The 26735-nt window shown below is 43.3% G+C and overlaps 1 protein-coding gene across 1 annotated transcript in view; it reads left to right on the forward strand.

The window, feature by feature from the left end:
- pgr (progesterone receptor) overlaps positions 1-26735 on the forward strand; it is a 236494-nt gene that overhangs the window by 43472 nt on the left and 166287 nt on the right. Inside the window, exons 3-4 of the mRNA XM_033023424.1 lie at positions 8546-8601; positions 13901-14043. Of these exons, the coding sequence (XP_032879315.1) occupies positions 8546-8601; positions 13901-14043 (199 nt within the window). The remainder of the gene's footprint in view (positions 1-8545; positions 8602-13900; positions 14044-26735) is intronic.

Below are 26735 nucleotides of genomic sequence, written 5' to 3' on the forward strand. Positions count from 1 at the left end.
GATGAAAGGAAGCAGTCTTGTGGATCTGTCTATACTTAACTAAAACTCTCATCTTGTCCTCTTCCGGTTTGCATTGTTTTTACATTTGCGCAAAAACGGTACTCAATAGCGCTACGATTTTTCGCCACCTTACTCGCCATTCTCCTCTGCTGCAAGGGCACCAAGTTATGTTCTGATCGGTGAAATATTACAAAAGTTATTCGCCTTCTCTACTCTCATTCGCCGGGACGGTGACGCCCCTTCCGGCACCCGCTGTCAATCACTGGCGGTGAGGAGAATAAAGCTGAAGGAGCGGAGTGAGCAGAGTGTGGGAGGGGCTGTGAGGGGCGGCGACCACCACCACCACCACGATGAGCCGGAGCCGCTGAGTGCGGCTGGAGTCGGAGCCGGGAGCCGTTGAGTGAGGTTGGACCCGGGGCTGGGAGCCGTTCAGTGAGTCTGGAGCTGGGGCAGGAAACTGCTGAGTGAGGCCGGAGCCGGACCTGGAGCCATTGAGTGCGGTCTGAGCAGGGACCAGGAACCGCTGAGCCCACGCAACCCCCTCCCCCTCCTCTCTCCTCTCCCCCTCCCCCTCCCCCCCACACACCCCTCCCTCTCCTACACACAACCCCCTACCCTACCCCCACAACCCCCCCTCCAGCCCACAACCCCCCCTCCCCCACACCCCCCTCCCCCACCCCCCCACCTCCCACACATCCCCCAACCCCCCCCCCCCCCCACCTCCCCCCGCACCACCCCTGCCCACACACCCCCACAACCCTCCCACCCCTCACCCCCCCCCCACAATCCTCCCATCGCCTGTAGCCATCCCCCTCCCCCAGCTGTGGACACTCCCCCCACCCCCACCAGCCCTTGACAGCCCCAGGCTGAAGCCGTCCCCCTCCCTTAGCTGCAGGACCCTTCTTCCCCCCCCACCCCCACTGGCCCCCTACAGCCCCCGCCTGAAGCTGTCCCCTTCAACCAGCTGCAGGACGCTCTCCCACCACCCCTCCCCACCGGCCATCGGCAGCCCCCACCTGAAGCCGGCCCCTCCCCCCGGCTGTAGGACGCACCCCCCCAGGCCCCCTACAGCCCCCTCCTGAAGCTGTCCCCCTCCCCTGCTGCAGGACGATGCACCCACCAGCCCCCACCTGAAGCCATCCCTTCCCCAGCTGCAGGACGCCCCCCCCCCCCTCCCCCCCCCCCCCCCCCGGTCCCCGCCTGAAGCCGTCCCTATCCCCTGCTGCAGGATGCTCCCCACCGGTCCCTGCCTCAAGCCGGTGGGGATTGGCAGCGCTAGGCTGTGGTATGCCACGACAGCGATAGGCCATGGCAGCTGCAGTGGGAGGCCATGACAGGGATAGGCAGCGGCAGCGGCAAGCCACGGCAAGGGTAAACAGCAAAGATCCTATAGCAGAGCAAGATGGCCTACTCTCACGCAAACGCGTAGTACGGTCATGGGCAGATTCATGGGTGGTTATAGGACCCATTTTAGCAACCAGCCTCCGCCATCTTGTTCCGCCATCTTGCTCCGCCATCTTGCTTCCGGTCAAAGATCGGATCTTTGCTTCCGCCTCCGCTCCCGTATCTTCGCTTTGGTCTTTGACTTGGGCTGGGAGAGGGGGTGTGCGGCCCGGGGCAACGGGGAGAGGGGTGTGCGGCCCGGGGCAGCGGGGAGAGGGAGTGCGCGGCCCGGGGCAGCGGGGAGAGGGAGGTGCGCGGCCCGGGGCATTATAGGATCTTTGGTAGACAGTGGCAGCGGAGGCCACGGAAGCGGTAGGCCACGCAGTGCTCCCCACCCCCCCTCACCACCGGCCCCTGACAGGCCCACCTAAAGCCGTGCCCCTCCCCCGGCTGCAGAACGCAACAAGAAATGCAACAAGAAAGAATGGACTGAATAAAACTCATCTTTAACGTTTAAATTGTTGTTATATTTTACGTTATTCACATTTTAAGCTTTAATAAATCCCTTTTCCACTTGCCGTGCCCATCAGCTGCGCCTGTGCAGTAATACCTGTGTGTTCTATGTCACAATGGGAACCCAATGGGCGGGAATGGCTGCACCGCCGGAGAGCCGATGAATGTGGATGGGGGGGGGGGGGGGGCGGGGGTGAGAGTGGATGGAGTGAGTGCGTGGAGGGGGGAGAAGGGCAAGGGGTGGAGTGGGGGAGTTAAGGGGGTGAGTGGAGGATAGGGGTTCCGGGGCGTCACAACGGGTGCTGTCTGTATGGAGTTTATACGTTTTCCCCGTGATCACACGGGTTTTCTGCGAGATCTTCGGTTTCCTCCTACACTCCACAGACGTACAAGTTTGTAGGTTAATTGGCTTGGTATAAATGTAAATTGTCCCTAGTGTGTGTAGGATAGTGTTAATGCACAGGGATTGCTGGTCAGTGCGGACTCGGTTGGCCCGAAGGGCTTATTTCCACACTGTATCTCTAAACTAAACTAAACTAATCTGCCCAGCATTGTGAATATTGTCATAAAATGTAACCCCTGTTCAATAGGAGCTCTGAAGTCAGAACTGAGAACAGCAACCCTCTAATGCAATCACGTGAGCAAGCTAAGGTTGTTGGTTCCCCAGTGTGAGAAGACTTCCACCAGAAAGAACAATGTAAAAATAAATCTAGTCCATTGATGTCCTGAGTAGTAGAACTGGATAATACAACAGCATATCCAGCACCCTGCTGGAAGCAGTAACAATCCCTTGTTTCAAGGATGATCTCCATGGATTCCCACATGACCAACTAATGCTGGACTTACAGATGTCCTTTCATTAGGTATATGTAGGTCATTGTTCACTAGCTACCTTGACAGTGAGTTTTTTTCCCCTTACTTTCCTGTTTCCTTTCAACTTTTGAGTGCAAAGTGCTTCTCCTTGAAGCAAGCTGTACCCTCAAAGAAGTTGTGGGACCAATCATGCCGACTGATCCAATTTTATTGGGTCAATACGTGTATTGTTGTGATAATTTTCAGTGGGTCTTTGTACAGGAAGTATATAGAACATAGAACATTGCAGCACAGGAACAGGCCCTATGGTCCACAACGTATGTGGTGACGTTAAATTAATCTCCGCTGCCTGCACATGATCCATATCCCTCATTTCCCTGCATAACTATTTGCTTTGCCAAAAAGCTCTTAAATTCCACTTTCATATCTGACTCCACCACCACCTCCAACAGTGCATTCCAGGCACTCAATTGTTTGAGAATCTGACAACAGTACACAGGGATAGACACAAAAGGCTGGAGTAATAGCGGGACAGGCAGCATCTCTGGAGCGAAGGAATGGGTGACGTTTCGGGTCGAGACCCTTCTTCAGAGGGTCTTGACCCGAAACATCAACCATTCCTTCTCTCCAGAGATGCTGCCTGTCCCACTGAGTTACTCCAGCTTTTTGTGTCTATTGTCAGTTTAAACCAGCATCTGCAGTTCCTTCTTAAACAGTACACAGGGTCTGGTCCCAATGCTATTGATGCATCAGGATCATCATCTCAATGCTGATAGAATAGAATAGAATAGAATAGAATATGTTTATTGTCATTGCACAAAACTGAGCAACGAAGTTCCATTTGCTTCTCCTCCGTTAAAAGAAATACAACACAACAACCAATACACATATGTACAGTTAATAGTAAAATAATAGATACATTTTTTTTAAAGTTTAAAAGAATTTAGCGGTATTCCTCGAAGTTACTTCTTGCTTCCCAGTGTTCACTATTGGAGTTAAGCTCTTTTACCGCACATGGGTAGAAACTATTTTTTAGTGGCGCACCTGTGCTAAGCGTCAGGACTGGGGAGTAATTGGACCCCATCCTGACAGTCTGTGGGCAGTCTGTTAAAAAGTCCTTAATCCATCCACATGTGTTTGCATTAACACCTAGATCAGACAGTTACCATTGGCTTCAGTGGGAATTGTTCTTCTTGCTTGGTGAGTGGTGCAGTCATCATCCCTATACAAGTGACCTCATGTTATGGCCCTTCAGGTTACAGAAATTCTCCCTTACAGAATTCACAAATTCACTCTTGCAGAATTTATGTGGAAAAAAGTAAATAAATACATGCAAAGTGTATTTTTTTATTAACTCGAATTTCTTGACACTCATGTTTTTTGACAGATACGTCACTATATCAGTCACTGAAAGTAAGCATGCAGGTACAGCAGGCAGTGAATTTAGAAGGATGAGAGGATATCTTATAGAAACCTATACAATTATTAAGGGATTGGACAGGCTAGATGTGGGAAAAATGTTCCCGATGTTGGGGAAGTGCTGAACCAGGGTCACAGTTTAAGAATAAAGGGTAGGTCATTTAGGACTGAGATGAGGAAAAACCTCTTCAGAGGGTCTTGACCCGAAACATCTGAAAAACCTCTTCATGCAGAGTTGTGAATCTGTGGAATTCGCTGCCACAGAAAGCAGTGCAGGCCAAATCACTGGATATATTGAAGATAGATTTGGATATAGCTCTTTGGGTTAACGGAATCAAGTGATATGGGGAGAAAGGAGGTGTGGCAGCAAGCAGAGAGGTGTGGTGTTGCGGAGCTCCCGTCCAGACACAAAAGTGAGGGAATTTAAACATCTTTTTGGACTTCGGAGGAGGCACAGCGGAACCTTTAACATCTTGGAGTATCGCTGCGACGCTGCAGAGATTTATTTAAAAAGTTTCTGCTTGTTTTGGGACTGCGAGCAGTCTTATCAACTAACTGCCGAGCTCCCACAACTGTGGCTGGCAACCTGCCATGAAACTAGCGCACCAAAAGAGGGGAGAAAATCTTTCTGGACTTTGACACCTGCATCCAGAACAGCCCCCCCCCCCCCCCCCCCCTTACTGCCTCGCCGGTGCTGACCGGGCCGGTCTGGCTTTTGTGTGGTGTGGGAGGAATTCCAAACCTGCACCGTCTCGACATCTTCTGTGGCAAAAATCCAAGATGGCAGCACACGTCTCCTCCTGTCTCTAACTGTGTCTGTTTGTTTTACAAATATGATTTCAAGGAATGTTCAACCTAACCAAGTCCCTGGCTCTGCTGAGTCTGCTGTTAATTTTAATACCCCTGCTGAATTTGAATCTGACTGTGACTCTATTTATATGTTCTCTGTTGTTTTTTTTTTAAATTATTGTCTGTAACTGTGGAACTGTGCTGCTGCCTGTCTTGGCCAGGACTCTCTTGTAAAAGAGATTTTTAATCTCAATGAGACTTATCCTGGTTAAATAAAGGTTAATAATAAAGAAAGCAGGAACAGGGTACCGATTCTGGATGATCAGCCATGATCATATTGAATAACGGTGCTTGCTCGAAGGGTCGAATGGCCTACTCCTATTTTCTATGTTTTTATGTATATCTTTCCATTACTATTATAGGCTGCTCGTTCCCAGCATCATACAAGTCATGCTGTGCTCTACTCTGTTATAACTCCAGGGTCCTTCTGTAGTGTTCAAATAGTGCATGTAGTAATTTAATTCTGACATAACCATCAATTCAATACCTTTTTTTCTATGTAATACAGGAAAATGCTTCCACTGACAGGGTTTTACTGCAAAGATTTAAGTTAATTTCGTGCCCAGCAGTTAAACCACCCAATTATTAAGGTGCAGCAATTTCAAAATTAGTTTTAATCTGGATCAAGAATTCAAAACTACACCTTTAGTTTACTGATATAAATAATAAAACACGATGAATTGGAAAGTGCATTATGTTATCGATATGATATGGTATTTCCAATACATATGTTTTCTTTCCCCAGTATGCAGTAAATATCTACATTAATTCTCAGTAATTTGTGTTGTTTAAAAATGGCAGCAGTTTAATCAAAATGCCTAAAATTCATTCCAGCTCACAGAAAAGTGGACAAAATGTTTTGAACTGATTGATAATTCTCATCTAAATGTGAAGAACCCCCATTGACAACAACTCATATTGTGTCCAGGATTGCTCAAATGAAAACATAATTATATCTTTCAAAATGAAACGTTAGTAAAGAGTTTAATGTGTTTATAATTGGTCTCCATCCCACCAAAGATTTCCAGAGTAAGTTTTAAAACCCATAGAGAATGCCCAGTTAAAGATCTAATTGTCTTTATTTTGTCTGTAAATTATTAATGTGTGAATATTGGATACAAATTACAACAGTGAATTAGTTATTTAATGGTAATTTATTTTTAACATACCTAAGAATGAATATTACCAACCTAGTCCACCACCTTTCTTCCTCGATTTTTCTAAGTTACTGGTCAACCTGCCCTGTGGTTGCACAATAGTAATGAAGACTAATGTAGCACTGTCAAATGGTAGAGGCTTCAGCCAAAAGGCTCAATGTTTGATGTTGGTATTATTGTGAGCCGAATATATGTGTTTTTGTTGGAGATCGCCCTGTTGTTTTCTCGTAAATCTGCAGATCCTTAGATTTATCTTTCTAATTGATTCTTTCTTGGTTTCCGTCAGTGACATTCTCTGTAATGTATAGTCCGTCCATAAAGTTCTGCATTGTTGGGCAACTATCGTTATATCATTCATATATTTCTATAGTACTGCTGTAATTTTGTTCATGGCAAAGCAAGTTGAGAAATGTAACAAATCGTTTGCGACTGCAACTTAAAATTGGCAGAAATCAAGGATGTTTTATTCTGACTAAAGATTATGGTTGGAAAGGGGAATATCTCTGTGAAGATGTTGAAAGTCAGGGAACCTCTTGGGTTAAAGCACAATTAGGCTGAAATGAAGGAATATTAAGGACTATAGGACCATTTGCACGCAGGCTAAAATGCACATTTTATTGAATTAATTAAAAAATTAACTTTATTAAAGTGTGCAGATGTTTTAAATACGTTTGGATGTGAGTAGCAGCTTTGCAGTGAAAAAAGTTTGAAGAACATATCAAGTTGATGCTGTAGCCTTGTTAACGCCAGTCTTCACTTGATTGTTCTGTTGTAGATAAATTAATGAAGTTCATTTCAGTGAGAACGGGCAATGAATATCACTGCTCCCTTCAATGAGCCAGCACAGCCTTTTGGTTGACTGAAGAAATGTAAGTTTAAAAGTCAAAACTTAATGTACAGCCAAACAAAATCTGCATCTACCACGCAGCAGTAATCTCTGTTCATCTGTACATTTCTACAACCTGGATCACCCATAGCATGTACATAGAGGCACTGGGAAGATGTCACCAATATTGTTGCTGCAGAATTTTCCAAGTTCACTGTGAGGGTAATGTTAGTGCTCGCTCATTCCCAGCATCGATGACCCAGTTACATGGAGTCATAATGTCAGACCGGGTCACATTATTTTTATCTGACACCGGATTTGTGAAGCAGACATGCTTTTACATCAGCCACAAGAATAGATTACCAGGTCATCAGAGGAAAGGGTTCAAGTTTATGAAACATTCACTGTGCCTCCTGTGAATCGTTGGTGTAAAATAGAGAAAGAGCATTTTGAGTACTTAAAGGGCAATCAAAACCCCAGGTCTGTGCATTAGATGTACATGGAAGCCTCATGTCAATGGCAGAAGAAGCAACTCCCTCATCCAAGCACACACATTCTAATCTAGCATGTATCCAAGCAAACACCATCTCTTCCCCTGCTGGCCTCATCAGCCACCTCAGAACCAACAAAGCCTGAGTGGAAACAAGTCTCCTTCAAATCAAAAGACTGCCTAAGAAGAAGCAGAAATAGGTTTGACTAAACGAACAAATTTCATGCGGATTGTTGTGGAAGAGTTTTCCAACCATCATTTTCACTTCATAGGAGAGGAATCCGTAATTATGAGCCAAGAATCTAGCTTCCAAAATGGCATTCAAATGGATTGCAACAGTAATGAAGCACTAGCAAAAATGTTTTTCATGGAATGCTTTGTGGGAAGGAAACAAGTAAAGAATATCAAATAAAAATTAATTAGGAAGGCAAAGATCTCAGAGCATTCCATTGATAGAGGAGGGCTAATATACTCTGCTAGACATGTAATATTACATGTATAGCTCTAATTACAAGTGTGATATTTGAATGTGTGACCACTCATTGTTTTTAACAATGTATAATCACGTTAAATAATGCGTGTAATTATCTGAATTATTTGACAGCAATTTTAAATTAGCATTAATTTTCATCTAAAGTAGCTGCTTTAATTTTGGGAATTTCATGCAATTTAAAGTATTCCATGTGTAGCTAACACCACAGAACATATGATACGATACAATAGAACTTTATTTCTCCCAGGAGGGAAATTGAACTGCCAAAAGTCATAAACACACAAAATACATGAAACATGAAATGAAAATGACAAGTGGAAAGGATTGGGGATGTGCAAAGATTCGGGGGGGGGGGGGGGGGGGGGGGGGGAGGGGGGGTGTCAGTCTCAGTCCACCCCCGACAGAAGGGGGAGGAATTGAACCAAATTAACCTTTGGTTAATGCACTTTAAGATAAATATCCTAGGTACACAACATACAGTTTGAGGCACCCTCACTTTCTATTGCAAATCTTACAAATCTTACAAGGTCTCCAGGGATGAAGTTGCATTTGACCCAGTTTGTGTTATTACGAACCCTCCTGTTACATCTCCATTTTTGCAGGGTTCAAAAGCTCCAGCTCTCAAATCGGTCATTTACCAAAATGTAGAATTTTTAAAGTAATTGACATTATATATGTGCCATGAGCAATGATTTTAAAAATCTGTATTGAGTATATTTAATTCAGTGCATTTGGTTTAATAAAAAACTGGACTAAATTATAATGACAGGTCACATCTCTTCCATAATTAAACGAATCACACTTTATGTTTTTATGTTTCCTTTGGCATATACAAAATGTTGGACCACATTAAATGTTCCACATTATTTAATGTGCTGTGTGATGCTTCCCAGGCCATGGATTTGCAGTGAGAAAGGCACTACAGAGATATGAGTCTCGAGTAAGGAACTAAGTACGAGGTAAAGGATAAGCATAATCTTCATTCAATGGCTCCCATATCATAAATTCATGTCATAGGAACAGAATTAGGCCATTTGGCCCATTGAGTCTACTCCGCCATTCAATTATAGCTGGTTTTTTCTTCTCCACTTCCCTGCCTTCACCCCATAACCTTTAACATCCTAACTAATCAAGAACCTGTCAACAGACACAAAATACTGGAGTAACTAAGCGGGAGCGACCCGAAACGTCACCCATACCTTCTCTCCAGAAATGCTGCCGGTCCTGCTGAGTTACTCCAGAATTTTGTGTCCACCTTTGGTTGAAACCAGCATCTGCAGATCCTTCCTACAAAGGACCTGTTAATCTCCACTTTAAAAATACACAATGACTTGGCCTCCACAGCCGTCTGTTCTTAGAGGGCCTGTCCCACTGCGGCAACCTAATTTGCAAGTTTAGAAGAGTTTGCGCCCAACTCAAACTTGCAGCATGGTCAACACATGTTCCTAGGGGGTCACTGTAACTGCTCGAAGGAAGTTCCAGCTTGCTGAAAATTTTTCCGTGAGTAAAAATTGGTCGGCCTGGTTCTTTTGAACTCGCAGTGCAGTGGAGTGGGGTCGCTAGGCAGTCGAGGTAGCCATAGGCAATCTCCTTTGCTTTGCATTTTAATTGGCTCATTGAAGTTTTCAGAACCAATATAAACTGACCGGTAATGTTAAATGCCCGCTAAACTTTATTAAAAGTTGTCTGGCTTCTCCACTCCCCCTTCTCCCCCTTTTCTCCCCTTTTCTCCCCTTTTCTCCACTCCCCCCCCCCGCGCTCTCTAAAGGACTTACCATACACTGTGCAGCCGTCTTTTACCTTCCTGTTCATCGCGGGCGTGAATTTCAGACAGCGCTCCCCGCTTTACCTGGCCCTTGCCTTTGTGATGTGTGTGTGTGTGTGTGTTGACGGTCGATCCAGCTCGCGGGTTCATCGCTGACGGTTGATCCAGCTCAAGGATTTTCAGGCGAGTGCCCTCAAGCTTGAACGTCGAAGACAGTCGCTGAAAGGTCGAGTCAGTGGGACAGGCCCTTAAGTTCTTACTTTCTTCAGTGCCAATGGAAAACATGTTCGCTGCATTGTTTTTGCACGTGAGGCCGGCAAAGCTGATATAAATCACAATATATTCCCCCATATCTCTAGGGAATTCCAATATTATTTGCCGATATTTTGATTTGCACTTAATTTGTTTTTCTTGTGAGTTTTTGTGATTTGGGGTAATGTTTAGCTAGGTTGCAAACTACATTTTGAGATTTTAGAGCAATATTAGTAAATTCATCAGTGAAGGTTTGGTTAAATTGCTGCTCCAATTAATAAAACAGCAGGACTCTTTGGTATTCGATATTCCAGCATCTGCAGTTCCCTTTTGAACAGGACTCTTTGGTCTGATGGAATGACTGAACCAATTTACTGGAATCAATATTACAATGATCATTCACATTTATTGATGATTCCACATGAACCCAGCTGGGACTGTTAACAAGTTAACCTGATAGATTTTTTGTTTTTTATGCTATTTACACTTAAAGTAGGAAGGAGCAATAGAGGTAATTGAATCTGTAAGGTATTTGTGGCTGGAAAAAACTGGTAACAATAGACAATAGGTGCAGGAGTAGGCCATTCGGCCCTTCAAGTCAGCACCACCATTCACTGTGATCATGGCACTGTGATCACCACACCAATTTTAGATAAAGAGCACAATTAACAAAATGAGTGATTGTCTATTTATGTTATGTTTCTGTGGAAATGTACTAATGAGAAGATGTTCTTGAAAAGCAATGGATTATGAGTTTTAAAAATGATTGATTGTATAAAAACCATTAATAAACGATTAAAAGATAAACCTGTTTTGTCCTTGTTTAGAAAGGGTAATCCAATGATTTCACAGTTAAGGACCATTACAGGCTAACTGAAGAGGCAGTGTCAGGCCATATCCAGTGCCTTTAAGGTGGATCACCATCCAAATTTTGAAGCCTGAAGATTGATTCCTGTGGCGTATCAAATGTACCAATCAGAAAAATACTTGTTTTTGCCTATCCTTTGTTTCTTCAGCCAACCAACCTTTGAGATTTGCCAATCTGTCACTTTCAGAACTTTGAGCTTTCACCTTCCACAAGAACTGTTGATATGGCATCTTATTGAACGCCACCTGATATCCAAGTTGTCTGTTCCATCGGTTGCCCCTTATCTGCAGCACAATACTCCTTAAACAACTTCAATAAATTTGACAACAATAATCTCCTTTTTCACAAAAATATATTTACTTTGCATGTTTATCGATTTTTTTTCTAAGTGCTCTCGCATAACGTATTTTAATAAAAGCTTGTAACAATTTCCTATCACAGATGTTTTGTGAACTGGCCTGTAGTTTCCAATTTTCTGTCTCTCCCTCGTTGAATAATGGAATTCACTCACCATTTTTCAATCTCGTGGGACCATCCCTGAATTGTGGCAATTTTGGAAAATTAAAACCACTAGATCATCCACTTTGTAACCACACTTCTACGAGTCTAGGATGAAGCCTGCCAGGATCTAGGGTTCTAGCCCACAGCTCTGACAACATGCTGTGCACCACTTCCGCTGGGATTGAAATTTTCCTGCCTTCTCTCTCTCTTCTAATTCCTGATTCACAGCTATTTCTCTGTGGTAGAAGGGCCAATGCAAAATACTTAGTGTGTTGGAAGGAACTGCAGATGCTGGTTTAAACTGAAGATAGGCACAAAATGCTGGAGTAACTCAGCGGGACAGGCAGCATCTCTGAAGAGAAGGAATGGGTGACATTTCAGGTCATCTCTTCTGTTTTTAAGGATCTGTAGAAACTCAGTTTAGAGCATAACCTCAGCAAAACCCTTCACAGCTTTCACAGTGAACCACGTGTGAACCAAAAACGTCTGAGTAAATATTTGGGATTCAGCAACAGATTTTGAAATGTCAGTGTGGGAATTTATGATGAGTTGCAAAGGGCATGTAGTTTTTTGTCTCCTTACTTGTGTTAAAATGAATCCAACCAAGTTACTCTATGATTCTTGGAATGATAGGGCTGCCCTCAGTGCAGAGATTAATTTAATTATTTTATTGGATGAAGGTGCCACTTTGTAGCTAAACAGCCAACCTTTGAGAATGTCAGATTAGGTCATCTTCTTGAACTACTGCCCTCCTTTTTATGTGTATTCCCACAACATGCCCAAGTAGGGAGTTCCTGGATATAGATGCAATGATAATGAAGGAATGATAATATATTTCCACGTTGACATTCATCTACTGCCCTTATCCTTGGTGGTCGGGATCATGGGCTTATATCCTCCAGAGTGAAGAAGAACAAGTTGCAGCCGTTCTTACACATTACCTGGAACATCATCCCTGAACTATATCTAGCAACTTAGAACACCAGAGCTTAATTTGTAAAATTTATTTTACCATGTCTGCAATAATGTTGCTCTCCTTGGCTGCATCTACACACTGTTTGATTATAACACTGGAATAGTGTCTCATCAGTGGTTTGAAGTGATCTTTACTACAAGTGTATTATCAACACTGCTGTCAAAATTGGCGGAATGTTGCACATTTTGATTTATGACTAATTCAGAAGTTTACAACAAGCAAGCCCTTGCATTTCGTGTGGAAATCTGTTAAGTATGTCTCAATTGTCTTTTAATTATTTCTCAATCCCAAGGTCTGATTTAACTACACAACTGCCATTTCCCTTTGCTGTGACAATCATGATTCAACTACCAATAAAAAGAACAGTATGGGTTAATCATGGGAACTACAAATGTTTGCCATAGAATCCTCTGTCCACAGGAGACTTTTAGTGAGGAATATTTAAGACTTTATCTCAATTGACAGATTTGTATGGTCATTTTATTTTGTCAAGATTCATGTTAGGTCCCAAATAAAAAAAAAAAAGTGTCTTCAAAATAGATAACAGTGGAATGCTAATGTTTCACCTTTTGCAAAGAGATACATTCCTGCTTAATGTATTATATTTTGCAAACTGTTTTAGAAAGGAAGTGTGATTTTTTTTTCTATTCTTCTAGCAAAAAAGCACAGTGCATTTAACTTTGTTTTCTTCTGTCCCTTTCACGTCTGTTTAGCAGGAATGTATTCCATTATGTGAATGTTATTTCTCCTTCGATATTTCAATCCTGACATAATATTACACAACAATATTAACAGTGGCTTGCTTTTTGTGCTGCTTTATTACAAATTTGTATTTGGTTAGACCTTGTGTCATAGGAGGCAGTTAACATTAATACGTTAAACTGTAGCCTTCAGTAATATCTTAAATAAATCATATCATGAGAAAGAGGTGCCACAATTTGTTCTTTAGTCCACTGGTTATGTTTTACAGTCCTTTGGGTTGATTCCCACATGGGAAGGATTATATGTTGTTTAGCATTGCTAACTCTAAAGGATTGAGTTCTGAATTGATATTAAAACAACTGCACTATTTGATAGTTTTGATATGAGAAGCAAAGTGTTAAATTCTGAACCAGGCAGATTGCTTCAAGTCAGTCTTTACCTCTGTTTCATGCATTTCCAGCAAATTGAGAATTATCTTAATAATGATTGTGATTACTGGATCAGAGAAATGATCAAAGGTTCTTCTGTTATTTCCACCATAGCACAGCTATTAATTGGCAATGGGCAGAAGACAGATGATCAGACAAAATAAAACACAATTCCCTGCAAAAATGGGCTTCAAAAGAAACTTTACTAATTAGCAATTAAAAGTCAGCTGTTTAGCAGGGGTTTATTCCATCAGCAGCTCTATCACTTTGAAAGTCAATCTATTCATCTATCTGCATATATTCTGAATGTAGCTAATGTATTATATGTAGAAAGTGTTACTAGATTGGTGAATTTTCACCCGCTATAGATCAAACTTTTAAAGCTAATGTTTTATTTTAATTATTTTTAATGGTACATCGAACCACTTTGAAATATTTTTCTTTCTTTCCTTCTCTTCTTTGAAGGCCAGAGAATGGAAGAGGCCACTTTGCCCCGGGACTGAGTCTGCAGAAACTCTGTCTGATCTGCGGTGATGAAGCCTCAGGTTGCCACTATGGAGTCCTTACATGTGGAAGTTGTAAGGTTTTCTTCAAGAGGGCTGTTGAAGGTAAAACACTTTTATATTGCATTCAGCAATAGTCTTGTTGCGATTTTCCCCTGGCTGCATGTTTGTGAATGTCTTTTGTTCACATTTTCTCACACTTAGCACACTATAATTCCATGTCCATTCTGCAATCATATTTTGAACCTGCAACCATTTGAGTTTTGTAAGATTTTCAAGTTGCATTGTTGTTTCTTAAATAATTTCAAATATGATTTTTTTTAAAAAGAGGGTTTTCCGAGCTCTGAACTACATAGACTATTATTGTCATTATTGCACTATTATTGTTTTTTTGTGTGTTTATACATATATGTGTGTGTATATGTATATGTGTGTGTATATGTATATGTGTGTGTATATATATATATATATATATATATATATATATATATATATATATATATATATATATATATATATATACACTGAACTTTTTTCCCCTCGTTTATTACATAGTTTACAGTGTACTATGATTACATATTCTGTTGTGCTACTGCTAGTAAGAATTTCATTGTCCTATCTGGGACATATGACAATAAAATGTTCTCTCTCTCTCTCTTAAATATTTGTGCTGGTCCTTTAACATGCAGATTCCCTTTAGACTGGATGTTCATTACCATTGGGGTTATTTTTGTTGGGGTGGGGGGGGTATACAGTCCATAAACATAATGCATGATACATGTCAGAAACTTAGCAAGCGTTTAGCTGCAAGGCTACGTGATATGGACAAATTATATATCTGTACATAAGCTCCCAATTGTATTCATAGGACATTGTTTGCCAGCCTCTAAACTGGTCAACTCTCATTTTGACTGTGGAGAGTTAACATAAAGCTCTGCTCCTCTCAAAACGTCAGTATCCTTTATTGTCATTCAGACATTTCAGTCTGAACAAAATTGTATACCTTGCAGTCATAACATAGAATAAAATAACAAAACACACACTTAACACAGTTTAACGTCCACCACAGTGAGTCTACCAGGCACCTCCTCACTGTGATGGAAGGCAAAAGTCTTAAAGTCCTTGTTGCTTCCCTCCTCATCTCCCTCTGTGTTGAGGCGATGCAGCTTTCGATGTAGGGACCCTGCCGGGTGATGGTAAGTCCAGCAGCCGCATCCAAGCTCCGCAAACGGGCTGGTTCAAACTCCGCGGTCCGGGGCGGTCGAAGCTGCCGAAGCTGCCACCCTCCAATCCAGCAGGCGAAGCTGTCGTTGCGGGAGCTCCAGAAAACCAGTCACCAACCTGGGACCAGCGAGCTCCCGACTTTGTCGTCCACTGGGCCCGCGGCCGAACCTCTGAAGCCGGGTCGCCGCCACCGCAACGCCACCACAGCCCCAAAGTCGGCCAGCATTGGAAAGTCCTGGCTCCGATTTATCTCGGAGCCTCGAGGTCAGTCCCAGTTGGAGGCCGCCAGCTCCGCGATAGGCCTCAGCACAGACGGAGACGGGGGGATACGACAAGAAAAGGTCGCATCCCCCTGATGGAAGAGACTAAAAATAGTTTCTCAACCCCCCACCCCCCCCCCCCCACACACATACACAACTAAAATAAACGAAATAAACTAAACAACAGGACAAAAGAAAACAAAAAAATAATAAAAGTCAGACGGACTGCAGGTGAGCCGCAGTTGCTTGGGCAGCGCCGCCACTTCCAGAAGGATTACTGAGAGTTTAAACAGTGGTTCAGAAATGTTGGACTTGGAAGCATGTGCTTTTTGGATTGGTTCGGTCTGGAAAATACCCATTCTTTGGGATGAAGCTCAACTGGTGTAAAGCCTTGACAAAAAAACAGAGGTGGGATTTTATCTTGCCCTTTCATTCATTGCATTGCAAGTCGGGTGAGGCAACACGTCAGCTAAGTACAACTCCAGAGATCGGTCAGTAATAAGATAGTCACAGATACGTAGATACACACTCATTCAGACATTGCTAAGTACCCACCCCACTAAAGTAATTCAACACCAACCATCAACCTACAATACAATTTTATTTTTTTTAAGTAAATGGATATCGCACATCATCCAACAAAATCCTTCAAATATACGGGAGATTTTCTCTGCTTGGTAGACCTCCACTCGAGGCAGACCAGGTTGTGTCTCAGTCTCCTCGTGTGGAATTCCCTCCTCAACCTCAACAGAAGCACTTTTTAATTCAAAACTGAAGTTACAGCAAATGTTTCATCTCCAAGCATGATTTTGTCGTGGCATTCTTTCATATTTACTTGTATTTATGGAGGGTGGAAACGTTGATATGTAAAGTTGACCTCAATTCACTCTGTGATATGTCATGTGGTAACCAAACAGGACCCAAGATGCTTTTAGTTTCAGTTCAGCCTCCAAGCATTTTCTTGATTCCTTCTTTAAAACTCCATCGGTGGTCTTGTGTTAAAGAAAGGAAGACCTGTGCCAAAATCATAGGATTTAAGAAATTTTGGCTGGTGAAATCTTTAAAATCTGCAGTGATTAGCATCCGCACCAATCAACTTTGTACAGCAATCCTTGGACACTGACATTGTTAACAGTTGAAACTAAATGATCCATTGGATATGTACCTAACCACTTGTGTATCAATTATAACTGGTTACGTGTTCCGTCATGAAGGTCCAGCATTATCAGCGTGGAATCTAGTCTGTAGTTGCCAGGTTGGTCCCAATGTGCAACAGGCAGATCCATTACTATTTCATTTGATGCAAAGATAGTTTAGTTTAGAGACACAGCATGAAAACAAGCCCTTCAGCCCACTGTGTCTATTTTGAGCATTGATCACCTGTACACTCGTTCTACATAATCCCACTTTAGTACTCTACACATGCAGAGAAAACCCACGCAGTCACAAGGCGAACGTACAAACCCCTGCCAGACAGCATCTGTAGTCAGGATCAAACCCGGGTCTCTGGCACTGTAAGGCAGCAACTCCACCACTGCACCACTGAAAATGGCATTTACCTTCTCTTATACTGGCAGTAGACTTTAGCACTCACATGGTCTACAAGTACTTCATTTGCCAAAAAAGTACACTTATTTATCTTTAGATGCAAGCCTGCATTTTTCAACCACTCATACTGGAAGTGTTTGTTCCTGGAGGGTCTCACGGCCAGGATTTTATTCAAGTATGCAATGACCCTGGATGTAACCTGCAGCCATCCATTTGGAGGAAAACAGATGCAGTCAAAACTCCCAATAGCAGTAGGCTACATGTGCACAAACCCATTTATGTGTTGATAGTCAAAACTGCTTTGACTCGGGTGTGAACACTATTGATATGTATGCCATATTCAGCTTGGTAAATTGCAAGTGCTCTAAAAATGCTCTAAAAATGGTAAGTTGTTTCAGGTACAAAACTATTGACAATCTTTTTGTAATCTTCTTAAATCCTAATAAATCCATTTGGCATTAAGACATGTGGATAGGTTTCAAGGTCAGTTTATTGTTACATGTACCAATTAAGGTACAGTGAAATATGAATTACCATGAGTGATTAATATTAACAGTTCAATTACTTTCTATCTGAGAAGCCTGTCAATTTTTCCCACCAGTTTTGCTTTCATTGTATAAGGTATGAATGAACCTGGGCTTGAGGGGTTTACAATCAATATAAATTCCCCTTGTGTGTCCCATGACCTTCTGGTAATGTTTGCACATAGCCCATGAGAGGGCTGCCAACTCTCACGCTTTGAGCGTGACACTCACGCATTTCAGCCAATTCTCACGCCCTCACGCTGAAGACAGAATTCTCACGCTGAATTCAGTCCCTGCACAGCAAAGATCCTATAGCGGAGCTATAGGATCTTTGCTGCACAGTTTGTCTCTTTGCGCCATATGACAGCGATCTGCACGGATTGGGGAAGCGCGTCGGTCCCGGTCAGTGGGTGTCAGCGCTTTTGTGCGCCGTCTGTGAGCGCTGCGCTTCCGGCTGCCGCGGCAACCTCGCTCCCTCCCTCCCTCCTCCCCTTCAATTCACATGGCAGCGCCAGCGCCGCCAATCCACGCTACACCGTGCCCGCCAGACTACCCATTGGGCGGCCGGGGAAAGAGAGGGAGGGGAGAAAGAGAGAGAGAGAAAGAAAAAAAGGGAGTGATGGAGGCAAAGAGAGACAGGGGAGGGAATGTAGAAAGGGGATGAAGGAAGGGAAAGAGAAAGGGGAGAAGAGGAAGCGTGAGGAAAAAGAGGGAAGGTGAGGAAAGAGAGGGAGGGAGAGGAAAGAGATAGGGAGGGGAGGATGGAGGGGGCGAAGGAAAGGTGTGTGTGTGTCTGTTTCCCTGTGTGTGTCTCCTTGTGTGTGTGTGTGCCTCCCTGTGTGTGTGTGTCTGTGTCTCCCTGTGTGTGTGTATCCCTGTGTGTGTGTGTGCGCGTATCTCTGTGTGTCTCCCTGTGTGTGTGTGTGTGTGTGTCTGTGTCTCCCTGTGTGTGTGTATCCCTGTGTGTGTGTGTGCGCGTATCTCTGTGTGTCTCCCTGTGTGTGTGTGTATATCCCTGTGTGTGTCTCCCTGTGTGTGTGTGTGTGTATCCGTGTGTGTGTATCCCTGTGTGTGTGTGTGTGTATCCCTGTGTGTGTATCCCTGTGTGTGTATCCCTGTGTGTGTGTGTATCCCTGTGTGTGTGTGTATCCCTGTGTGTATGTGTATCCCTGTGTGTGTCTCCCTGTGTGTGTGTGTATCCCTGTGTGTGTGTGTGCGCGTATCTCTGTGTGTCTCCCTGTGTGTGTATATATCCCTGTGTGTGTATCCCTGTGTGTGTGTGTGTATCCCTGTGTGTGTCTCCCTGTGTGTGTGTCTCCCTGTGTGTTTGTGTGTGTGTCTGTATCCCTGTGTGTGTGTCCCTGTGTGTGTGTGTCTGTGTGTGTGTGTATCCCTGTGTGTCTGTGTCTCCCTGTGTGTGTCTGTGTGTGTGTCTGTCTCCCTGTGTGTGTGTGTCTGTCTGTCTCCCTGTGTGTGTGTGTGTGTGTGTGTGTGTGTGTGTCTGTCTGTCTCCCTGTGTGTGTGTGTCTGTCTCCCTGTGTGTGTGTGTGTCTGTCTCCCTGTGTGTGTGTGTGTCTGTCTCCCTTTGTGTATGTGTCTGTCTCCTTGTGTGTGTGTCTGTCTCCCTTTGTGTATGTGTCTCCCTGTGCGTCTGTTGTCACATCCTGGCCTTAGACAGGGCTGCCAACTCTCATGCTTTGAGCGTGAGAGTCACGCATTTCAGCCAATTCTCACGCTGATGACAGAATTCTCACGCTGTCTTCAGTCCCTGCCCAGTTTGTCTCTTTGCTCCATATCACAGCGATCTGTGCGGTCTGGGGAAGCGCGTTAGTTGGCGGCTGTGAGTGGCGTCGCGTCTCTTATCTTCTTTCTTGGTTGGATGTGCAGCCGCCGACAACATGAAGCAGCCGGAGATAGAACTAACCGGGTGAATCAGTTGTAAAACATGGGGGGACCACAATGAGGCCAAACATCTAGGACAGGGTTCGGCAACCTACGGCACACGGGCTGAATCCGGCCCGTAACCCGAAAAAACCACGGGTTTTTGTCAATTTGTTTTCGCAGGGTCGGGGCAGCCGAGCCGACCTGAGAACTGCAGCCAGTCCCTGGGACGCGAGCTGATCTGTGAACGGCAGCCAGTCCCTGGTCACGCAGGGCCAACTTGATCATTATGGACAAATTGGGCCAGCCACGTACATGTTGTATAACTCTGACTCGATGCAGATCTGAATGGGCTTAGAATGACCATTTAAGTAAATTGCCCCCACTTTCCCCATTTTGATTCTTGAGATTAATATCCCTTTGCTCTGTTAACAGCGTTAAAGTACTTATGAGGTTGAGTCAGGAAAGGGAACATGTTATTTCTTTTTAGTTTGCTTTAATTTGTTAGTTGATTGTTTGTTGAGTGCCATCATTTCTGAAATGGTCTTAAAGTAACTTAACTGTTATAAAGCAGTAATAAGTGATTTTTGACCAAACAATTGGAACTTGCATAAAATGTTTGCATTATTAGCAGGACTGCCAACTCTCACGCATTGAGTGTGAGACTCACGCATTTCACAAAATTCTCATGCTCTCACGCTGATCACAAAATTTCTCACGCTCAAATATCTGCGGGTGCTGAAAGTTCAAAATAAAGCAAAAATTGTTTTAGAGGTGAGTAAAATCCATGAGGGGAATATCGGGTGAATGCATAGTCTTTTTCCCCAGGATATGTGATTCAAGCACTAGAGGGGATTGGTTTAAAGCAGGGCTATCAAACTACCGGCCTGCAGGATGATTTGGGGGAAAAAAAAAGTAGTTTAGTTTCTCCCATTCAGATGGTGTGATAGGTGAAAAACGACAGCGGTGGTCCCAGCACCAACCCCCCTCCCTCTTCCCCCCTGAGGCAAGCACACACCTCCCACCCTCACCTCCGGCGGCTCTATGTCCGTCGACCGCTCTGTCTACACTCCATGGAGTTTTAACCCCGGCCCGGAGACAGGAGCGGACCGGGTGAGTGCCGCCTCCGGAGCCTACTATGGGAGGGGAGAACATTCCCTCCCACACCCTCCCCCCCTCGGTCGCTACGCTCCCTCGCAATTTCTCACTCTCAGCTCTCACCCAATGTTGGCAGCCCTGCCCATGATGAAAGTTCCTATAATCCAGGGGGATTTCCTTAAGACAACATCTTCCAAACAGGTTTGATCCAAAACCTGCAACAACTACTGGTGGCATGATTTTAATTCTGTCCTTGGTATTTCAGAGTCACATCAGCTAAAAAAACTTTAAATCTTTCACCTGTGTAGGTTTTCAGATTAAACTGTGCATATTTAAGATTGCATATAGGATTTTCTGACCTAAAGTGTAAAGCTGAAAGACCAATTACCTTCCTGACATTAACCAATGCTCTATTTAAATCTATTAAGTCAACTCTTTAACATTAAAAACAGTGAACAGTTCTTCTGGATCACCGTCTTCACTGGTTTCTTCCAATCGTTGAGATTGTTGAAAATTTTGAGCCTTTTTTTTTGGTTTCATTTATGTTTGTTTAACTTTATTTTTATTTGTACAAACTTTGATATGGCCTTTAAAACTACACATGCGGCACTTTTCTTGCTTGAATAAGCCTGCTGTTGGCATTGCCATCATTTGGAGTGCTACTAGCCTCTGACTGTCTTTTAAAAGTGATGTTTAGTTTGCATCAGAGTAGTTTGTGCTGCAGCTTTCTCCTTGAGCATGTTGTTACAATGAACACCTGGTCTCTCTTCCATGTCCTGAATATCACTAACTTGCCAATTCCATGACTGTGCAATTGTCAGTGCATTCTCAAAGATCAAATTTGCCTCAAATTTACAATCGCCCCTGAATCCACTTATCTTTTACTATAGATGAACCTAGCTTTTAGCACCTATTGAGTGGGCTGCTATAATTATAGTTTCCCTCCTTGACTTGGTAATGTACTAAAAGGATGCAAAGTGCTGGAGTAACTCAGTAGGTTGGACATCTCTGGAGAGCATGGATAGGTAACGGTTCAGGTCGAGACTTTTATTCAGACCGACTATGTGGGGAGAAAAAAAGGTGGAAAAGGGGAGGGGCAGGACAAAGTGTGACAGGTAATAGGTCGACACCGGCAAGGGGGATTTTTTGACAGGCAGGTGGTTGGAACAAAGGCCAGAGATAAGAACAATGTGTGTGCGATAGGTTTGAAGAGTCGCAGATTGTGAAGTCAGGTGGAGGAAAGTAGTAATGGGGGGAGGGTTGCTGGGGGGAGGGTTGCAGAGGGGAGATATTAGTGGGAGTCCAGGTAGGGCCCTGGGGAAGGAATGGGAGAAAGAAATGGTGCAGGGAGAAAATGGAGGGTAGGGAGTTAGATGTTACCTAAAATGGGAGAATTCATAGTTCCTATTGTTGGGGTGTAAGCTACCCAAGTGGAATATGAGGTGTATATCCTCCAGTTTACATGTGGCATCATCTGGCAATGGAGGAGACCCAGGATAGAAAGGTCAGTGTGGGAATGGAAAGGGGATTTAAAATAGTTAGCAACTAGGAGATGCAGTAGGCTTTGGTGGACCCAGCACAAGTGTTCAGTGACCGTTTTGCTGCTACGTACCAAGTCATTATCTTATTTGGTTTTCTTGACCATGAATTAAGCTTAAGGGCCTGTCCCACTTTCAGGACATAATTCAAAACCTAACAAAAAAATCAAGATTGTGGTAATCTACGAACTCCTACGACCTTCCACAACTATGTTCACTCTTATGAACTCATACGAGTATGTCTACGAATTTCCATGACTATTTCAATGCCCTCCTTACGAGTAAAAAGTTGCAATTTCTTACATTCCGACCATTTTTTTACTCATGGACATTTTTTGATCAGGCTGAAAAAAACGTCCCAACTTACCTGATGCTACGAGTACCTACGGCTAGCATAATGAGCCGCTACGATATATCTACAAACTCCTACGACCTCCTACAGACTCGTTACGAACATTCTGCAAGTTTGAATCAAGGGGAAAACTCGGGAGAATTTGTGAATTAACTCGTGAAAGTGGGACAGGCCCTTTAGAGTTCATTTGCCTTCCTTGGTTTTAGGTTAAAGTAATTCTTCAACACATCCATCAATTCCTGAAACATTTAATCACGAGGAAATCCTGGGCGCTCAGCAGGTCTCTGCGTAATTGACACATTGAAGCGCCCACAGTTTGGGTTGACCTGCTTACTTTCATCATCAAAATTGTTTGCAAAAATATTTTTGCAATATTTCTTCCATGTGTGCCTTTGAGAATCTCATTTTGCAATCAAGTCAATTACTGGGAACACTGTCGCTTTCTCTTTCTCTCTTTTGCACATTGGCTGTTAGATTTTCCTTCTGTCCCTCCCACTGTGATTTTTTAAAACTTTGAAAAGAAGTGTATTTTTTCTCATTTGTGGTCCTTTCTGATGTATATATTTATTTTCCATTCAGGAACAATTTTCCCCAATGCAAGTATTTTGAACCAGAAGGACACTCTCCCTGTCTTGAGTTGCTTGCTATAGGTAGTCCATATCCCCAAAGCACGTAGGAGCCCAGCTTACTGCTCACTGTCTGACTAATGTCAAGTCTGAGGGTTTGATCTTTAAGCTCCAGGACTGCAAGCAAATAGTTCCATGAAAGTGAAGTCGCAAATGTATAAGATGGAGAAGAATTGGCCGTCATCAGTCTGCGAACTGAGTATAGAAGTTAGGATGGTATGTTACAATTGTACAAGATGTTGGTGAGGCTATGTGAAATATGCCATTAAACTACGAAGAGTACAGTGAAGACCAATGAGGATATTGACAGTCCTCAAGGGCCTGAGCTAGAAGAAGAGGTTGGGCAAGCTAGGACTTTATTCCTTGGAAGCATGGAGGCTGAGGGGCGATCTTATAGGGTGATTTTATAAAATCATGAGGGGAATAGATAGTTTTAATGCACAGCATTTATTTCCCAGCATATGGGAATCAAGAACAAAAGGGCATACGTTTAAGGTGAGAGGAGGAAAGATTTAACAGGAATCTGAGGGGCAACTATTTCACACAGAGTGTGGTTCATATATGGAACAAACTGCTAGATGAAGTGATTGGGGCATGTACAATGACATTTAAAAGCAATTTGGAACGGTACATGGATAGGAAAGATATAGAGGACTGTGGGCCAGGCACATGCACATTTAACTGGCTTGGATGAGGCATTTTGATCAGCTTGGATGAGATGGGCTGAAGGGCCTGTTTCCTAACTGTGAACAAAATACCATCTTTATGCATCACAGCAACAGTGCTAACATAAACTTGATTTCAATCATAATTTGCATAATTACAATACATCTTAACATTTTTATTGATCAGGTTTGCTTTACAGAGCTGTTAAAACCCATGGTTAACGATCCGCCATTTATAGTGATGTGATAAAATTCTGATGAAGTTCTTTAAGATCCTTTTGATTTTCTTCCTTGAATTTCACATGGGGCATGGCTAATGCTGGGTCTGTCTTTATTAAATTAAAACTGAACACATAAGAATACTTTTAGTTATTGAATGTTGCCTGCTTTATACAATTGTTCATTATCTGGGTAACAATTTTTCTAAAGACTCTCGTTGTGGTGTTTCAACTAAAGTGAATGAGGGAGAGGAAAATAAATTATCTTTATCTGTGTTCTGTCATCTGTCTCCGGCTGGGACAACATGGACCACACAGGCAGCTCTTTGTTTTCATCCATACAATTTTTCAAATGTGAATGTAAAATAAACAAAAAAACAGCAGGATATTTTGCAAATCATTCAAAAACATATATGTTGCCAAAGTAGCAAAATTAAGAAGTACTGCACCAAAATTAGCAATACCCCTCCCCCAGAACTTTTATCACCCTTTCTGTATTATGTTTACATATTCTGTTGTGCTGCAGCAAGCAAGAATGTCATTGTCCTATCTGGGACACATGACAATAAAACTCTCTTGACTCTTGATTCTTGACTCTTATAGTCATATTTAAAAAAAGCAAATTGCACAAAAGTTCGTAGGTCGTTCATTTGGAGGGGAGGCAGGTTCTATGAGCCCGGGGGGGAGGGGGGGGGGGGGGACTGTTAATTTTCAACGGTTTCAAAGGTCTTTTATTGTCACATGTACCAATTAAGGTACAGTCATATGCGAATTACCATACAGCCATATGGGAAAAAAAGCAACAAGACACACAACAACATAAAAGTTAACATAAACATCCACCACAGCAGATACCCCATATTCCTCACTGTGATGGCAGGCAGAAGTCCAATCTTCTTCCTCTCTATTCTCCCTGCGGCGGGGCAGTCGAACCATCCGTCGGGGCGATCAAAGCTCCCGCAGCCAGCGGTCGAAGCCCCCGCGTCGGGGCAATCGAAGTTCCCTCGTCAGGGCCATCGAAGTTCCCGCGTCAGGGCGACAAAGCACCCTCATCAGGGTGGTCAAATCTCCCGCGTCGGGACCATCAAAACTTCCGCGGTGGGGCAGTCAAAACTACTGCGGCTTGGAGTTCCCAAAGTCGGTCTCTGACCAGAGACCGCGGGCTCCGTGATGTTAAGTCCGTAAGCACCCATGGTTGAAGCCCTGAGTTCGACCCCTGACAAAGGGATTGCGGGCTCCGCGACGTTAATTTCCTGTAGGCACCCACGGTGGAGCTTTCAAAAGTCGGTCTCCAGCAAATGCCGGCAACTCCTCAATGTTAGGCCGCAGTGCAGTCGGAGATACGATATGGAAAAAAATTGCATCTCTATCGAGGTAAGAGATTAGAAAAACGTTTCCCCCAACCCCCACCCCCCACATAAAACAAGCTAAAGAACACTAAAAACGTACATTTAACACATACTATTTAAACACAAAGAAGGAAAGGACAGACAGACTGTTGGCAAAGCAGCCATTGCTGCAGTAAGTCTGAATTTTGTACCTTTCATTTTAATTTCACAGTATCTGTGTGTTTTGAATGATTGTATGATGTATCGCACTTTGTTGTGAAAGATGCATTATTTATTATGTTTAAACCGAGCATGCCACACTTATTTTCATCACCATGATATGAAATGAATATTTGTGCGTTTAATCATAAAGGTTTCATGTGAATCCAAAGGAAGGACTAGTTTTGTAAGATTTCTAAATACAGCATCTTGTTGAAATAGAGTACTGAACTTTCATTTTCTTACATTTCCATTCATGAAGTATTTCAAGCTAAATGACAGATTGTGCTGGCAATGATCCAAGGAAGATTGTTTTATTTCTGTGTTTGCCCTCGAGTTCTAGATACTTCTATGCAAAACTTGGCGGTTTCCGTCTTTTGCGTAAGTTAAGCTTTATCAATTAGATCATTCAATTAAATAACATCAAATATTAAGCTAATACAATTATTCCTCTGCCTTTTCAACAGTTTCCTGCTTGAATCTTGCACCATGTGTTAAATGTTAGGAGGTTCTGTACACGCTATGTAATGAGTTAAAGAGATTTTAATTCCTTAAGCCTGGAACTCTCTCGTACTCGTTTAAAGATTGTGCTGTGCTGATATGACATGATGTTAATGTCTGTAGCAATTTTGGTTTGGAAGTAAATTTATAAAACCAGCGTGGCATAGTGGCGCAGCTAGTAGAGCTATCGTTTCATATTGCCTGGCTTCAATCAGCATCTGACGGTGTGGGTTTCCTCCGGGCACTCTGGTTTCCACCCATATCTCAAAGCCGTTCAGGTTTGTAGGTTAATCGACCTCTGTAAATTGCCCCTGTTGTGTGGGGAGTGGATGCGAAAGGAGGATGACGTAGCACTAGTATGAACAGGTTATTGAGGATTGGCGTGGACGGACGGTGGGTTTATGGGCCTGTTTCCATGCTGTGTCCCTAAACTCTAGACAATTCTAAAAGGTTTATTCTGAGAAGCAAGAATTATTCTTCTGGATATTTATGAAAAATATTTTGGGATTAATATTCAGATATGCAAAAGGGATCTCAGTCGTAAATAAGATTTTGTGTTGTCATGGGCTTTCCTTCTCCTCCCCATCTACCTCCCCCAACAATCAACCATTAACAATACCAGATTATTATTTCTCTATCTAATGGTTTGACTAGTATAGCTGGGACATGTTGGCTGGTGTGGGCAAGTTGGGCCGAAGGGCCTGTTTCTACACTGCATCACTCTATGACTCTATGAGTGAGACTCGGCAATGTGTTGCACTCTGGACAATGCTTTCGTGCCCTATATGATGCAAGCTGTGGCTTCCTGTTCTGGA

Source organism: Amblyraja radiata, chromosome 6 (assembly GCF_010909765.2).
Source record: "Amblyraja radiata isolate CabotCenter1 chromosome 6, sAmbRad1.1.pri, whole genome shotgun sequence".
In the NCBI taxonomy this organism is placed as follows: domain Eukaryota; kingdom Metazoa; phylum Chordata; class Chondrichthyes; order Rajiformes; family Rajidae; genus Amblyraja; species Amblyraja radiata.